This window comes from Haliotis cracherodii, unplaced genomic scaffold (genome assembly GCF_022045235.1).
Source record: "Haliotis cracherodii isolate W230 unplaced genomic scaffold, xgHalCrac1.p SCAF_5, whole genome shotgun sequence".
Taxonomy (NCBI): domain Eukaryota; kingdom Metazoa; phylum Mollusca; class Gastropoda; order Lepetellida; family Haliotidae; genus Haliotis; species Haliotis cracherodii.
The window spans coordinates 40,302,029-40,306,444 of record NW_027266308.1 but is presented as its reverse complement, the minus strand read 5'-3'; the positions used below and the strand labels follow the sequence as shown (position 1 = coordinate 40,306,444).

At 39.4% G+C, this 4,416-nt stretch overlaps 1 protein-coding gene across 1 annotated transcript; it reads left to right on the top strand.

Annotated features, from left to right (window-relative positions):
* Positions 1 to 256: 256 nt before the first annotated feature.
* LOC139443685 (uncharacterized) lies at positions 257 to 4,181 on the top strand. Its single transcript, XM_071224623.1, has 4 exons — positions 257 to 359; positions 1,135 to 1,253; positions 3,022 to 3,121; positions 3,849 to 4,181. Exons 1-4 carry the CDS (start codon positions 257 to 259, stop codon positions 4,082 to 4,084), a joined length of 558 nt encoding a protein of 185 aa, XP_071080724.1. The 3' UTR covers positions 4,085 to 4,181.
* The last annotated feature ends 235 nt before the right edge of the window (positions 4,182 to 4,416 follow it).

The following is a 4,416-nucleotide window of genomic DNA, read 5'->3' as shown; positions in this document are numbered from 1 at the left end:
ACATGTCTTCACGCCATATTGTCTTTGGCTATTTCAACCATTGAAAGTGGTGATCCTTAGCAAACTCTGAGTAATACAGTGGAACCTGTTTTTAGCTGTTTCGAAATCATTGGTCTTAAGGTTAGAATGGTCTTTTGCGGGCCTTGTAAATTTAAACAATCAGTGTTTAATGTACCATACCTCTCTAGTTGGCCCACACAATATTATGGTAAACTGCTATTTTATGTGTAAATGACATTTACCGAGGATAATTCTAATGTTACAGATGATGTCTATCACTGTCCTGGGATTGTTGTTGGTTGTACTAGATGCTAGGCGGCATTCGAATATCACCACCGAAACCTTTCTCCTCCCTGAAAGTAAGTACAAACACACACATAACCGCACGCTCACACAAGAACGCACACACACAACATTATTAAAGGACATGTGAGAGTCACACGGTGTATTCTTGTATGTACATGTTGTATCACACACTCATACACACACATTAATAACCTACAGACATATGTGTCACTTGGTGTATTCTTATATATGCATGCTGTATCACGCACACATTTTAAACGAACGTATGTATCACATGGTGCATTCATGTATTTAAGGTACAGATATAAACAAATCATAATTTGTTCATCATAAAATATAATTCAAAATCAATATCCATTCAAATAATCTGGGGCGGTGGGGGTAGCCTAGTTGTTAAAACCTTAGCTCATCACGCCGAAAACCAGGGTTGAATCCCCCATATGGGTACAATGTGTGAAGCCCATTTCTGGGTTCTCTGCGGTGGTATTGCTGGAATATTGCTAAAAGAGGCGTAAATCTTACTCACTCACTCACTCACTCACTCACTCATCAAAATGTTTCAGAAATAATTTCACTCATACTAACCTTTGATATCGCGAATGAATAAAATGTAAACTTCTCGATACAGTGTCCAAGATGTCAAGAACTTTTGTCAAATAATTTATTGAACAAGCAGACATTGAATAAAGTTTGGAAATGAAAGTAATCCCTGTGAGGTGACCTCTTGTTCATGTTACGGATCGTGATACAGAGTTCATTGGACTGATTGATCGCATCGATAACACTACCCATTATATGATAGATGTGATAATACCTGTCACGTGGCAGGTGTTATGCAGAGTGTGAAGGATGAACCCGATCCTCGACAAGCAGTGTGTCGCTACCTGTGCTCCCGGGGACCTGTCACTGCCCAGGTGTGTCGCTGCTCGTTGTGGCTCCCTTGTCTGGTGAGTCCCGGTAAGGCCTTTCTTTTAGTCCAGGCAAAATTAGATTTCACTTGGAACAAATTGGAACAGAATTTATTTTACCACAATGCATTTCTACAAAGTCCCAGATGCAAAAATCAAGATGGTCGCCAATTTCAAGATTTCAATTTCCTTAATATGAGTTTTGACTGTGGAATTTTTTAACTCTAACAGTGTGCTGGGACTTATATGCATATTTATTACTTGGTACACTAACTCACTGAAGTATAGTCTACACTTTTAGATAAGAAACTCCGTCGCCAGACCATCCTGGTGAGGCCAAAAATTCTAAGATGGCCGCCAAGAGATTGCTGGATAGACATGGAATGTCAATACACTTTTGGGTGTCTTTTGATATCAAAATATCAACGAGTGTTCATATGTTTGATATCAAAAGACACGAGGGGGAGATTTATTTATCATCCAACATCATTCTTCCAACTTTTGCAGTTTGAAGACAGTAATAATTAAGCAGTGTCTTCAGTGTAAAAAGTACTGCTGACAGCTTCAGTACAGAGCCATTAGTGATGTCATTTATTTGTGACGTCATGGTAATAAATGACGTCACAATGGTCTGCAAAGGATTGTGATGCAATTTCAGTGCAGCGATATCTACAATGTAGATCGCTCACCCAAGCGATATCTCCTGTGGGAGTCAGTTTGGAATGATAAATTTGATTATGCAAATTTGACATATTTCCCAAACTAGGATTGCTTGGGACTTTTAGTACGTTGTTCTGGGGACCTTGTAGAAATGTATTGTGGTGAAATAAATTTGTAAGTTCAAATTTGCTACAATTTGTTCCAAGTTTAATTTAAAAAATGGCCTAGATTGCCTGGACGTTTTGGTGGAATGGACGAATGGTCAACTGTCTGTTGTCTGCCGCCATGGATTTAAGGAGATGACTTAAGGTCGACGTCGCATGGCAGAAGTACTGCTGGGCGTCAGGCAATATAAAATTACTTTTTGTGCTAATTGTATGAATCGCTGGTGCGACCGGTAGGGTGGGACATGCTCAGCCCTTTTCGCTAACACCTGGTGTCATCACATATTTTCAGAGGTCCATTCATATAATTTCCACAGCTATTCTTCACTTTACGCCAAATGAAATATGTTTCAGAAGAAAATACAGGATGGTTATTTTCTTGCATTGACAATGACTTGGAATGCAGGAAAAACGATCGAGAAGAGGTGTCCTGACATTGGGGACTAAAAATCGATATTTTGATATTTGTAAACGATGTAGATCCAATCATCGACTTCCTCCAGGTATTAACTGTTTAAAATATTTTCTAAGAAATGATTTGATCATAATACCTTCCCAAGCAGAGCTGACATGCATTCACCTTATATTCAAAATCATCACTGAACATTTCTTACTAAATGTTTGACCTTCACAGTTGTGTGCATTCTGCTATTTGTTCTGAATTATAATTTATAATATACATTTGCTTTAAAATACATACATGCCGGGGTGGTGAGGTAGAGGTTAAAACATTCGCTCGTCACACCGACGGCACCAGTTCGATTCCCAACATTGGTACAATGTGTGTATTTCCTGGTGTTCCCCCGCCATCTTATTGCTGGAATATTGCTAAAGGTGGCGTAAAACCATACTCACTCATTCACCCACCTTCTATAGCAACCCATGACTACTGGTGGCAAAAGGGTTGCAGCTAAGTCAGACAGATGTCGGTATCATTACGAATTGCAGGTATTGTTCACTGAAGGTTTATTCGTATGTTTTAGGGTAAAGTGTGTAGACAGGGCACGTCGTGTCGGATCCGAGGACAAAAGAGTATTCCGCAGACACTATGCTGCCCAAACTTCTCAGACAAAATGGAAAAACGTAAGGAAATTGGTATCCGTTACTTGACCACGACAATGACATTTTTATATTCATAAAATCTACGTGAAGTCTGGTTTGAGAAACTGCTACAAAGAGTTGCGTCCCTTAGACGTACCAAAATCTGATGATTGTGGGTTGAAAACCGGATTCGCTCGAATTGTAATTCTTGATTTGTCTGGGTAAATATCTAAGACCTGCATCACATTTCAGCTTTTCTCCCTCATTCAACAGACACGTATTGCTGTAATCCTGCTCGGAGTAACTGCAACTCACTCCCTTTTGTGGTCATAAAATTAAATTTCTGTTTCTGACGTATTCATTATGTAAGTTGTAATCAGTTATTTTGCAGCAATATGTTGTTTGTTTGTTTGTTTGTAATACTTCGGCAGCCTGTAAATTATCAAGTCTGCACGTGTCAATCCAGTGATCGATATTGTGAGCAAGGAGCCACGCCGTCGGGGTACAATGACATGCAATCAACCAAGTCATCGAGCCTGACCACTCGATCCATTTGGACTGACCAGCAGTGGTTGCTGGGGACATATTCAAACTCGGAGACCCCATGGGTTAGTACAGCAATAGACTGATGATCAATATTCTTTCTACTTAGATGTAACATAGAACACTATAATCGGAGCACCACGTGAACCTTCATATGCTCACAGAGTGTACGGCGATAGGGCAGTGTCTCTTTATTCAAGTTTCAATGGTGTTTATTTATTTTCAGAATGCGAAAAAATGAGAACCTTTCTAACTTATCGACGCACTAACCCGTACTACAAGTATAACCCGTCTACTGGTGGATGCGAGATTCGTCACGTGACAGCCTCCAAAATTCAGCTTGTGACTGTGCCTGGATACAAAAATTCCCACGCATGCGCATTGTGCTCTCTCTACAAAATGTGTGCAGGACCAGTCGTCGAGCAACTTGTACCGGATATTACGTCATATGGCATTCAATAGTTTCACGTGACAATCAACCGGTGGATTTTAGTGTGTGTGCTTGGTGGTTGTAGCTAATAGTCCAACAACACGTTAATGATTATGATCAATGAATGTAATTTACAAATCTCAGCCAGAAAAAGAGACGATCATATCACATATTTCAGATAACAAATGAAAGCAATTGGTTGATTTAGAGATATTTTGTTATGGACTCAAAAGTAAGCCTCAGTGTTCATTTAACGGATATGAATTCTTTTATAGAATAATTGATTGATACACATGCACATACTTAAGCCAGCACAACCTCCATCTTTGGTCTATGAATAATTTGGGATATTATAAATCACAAT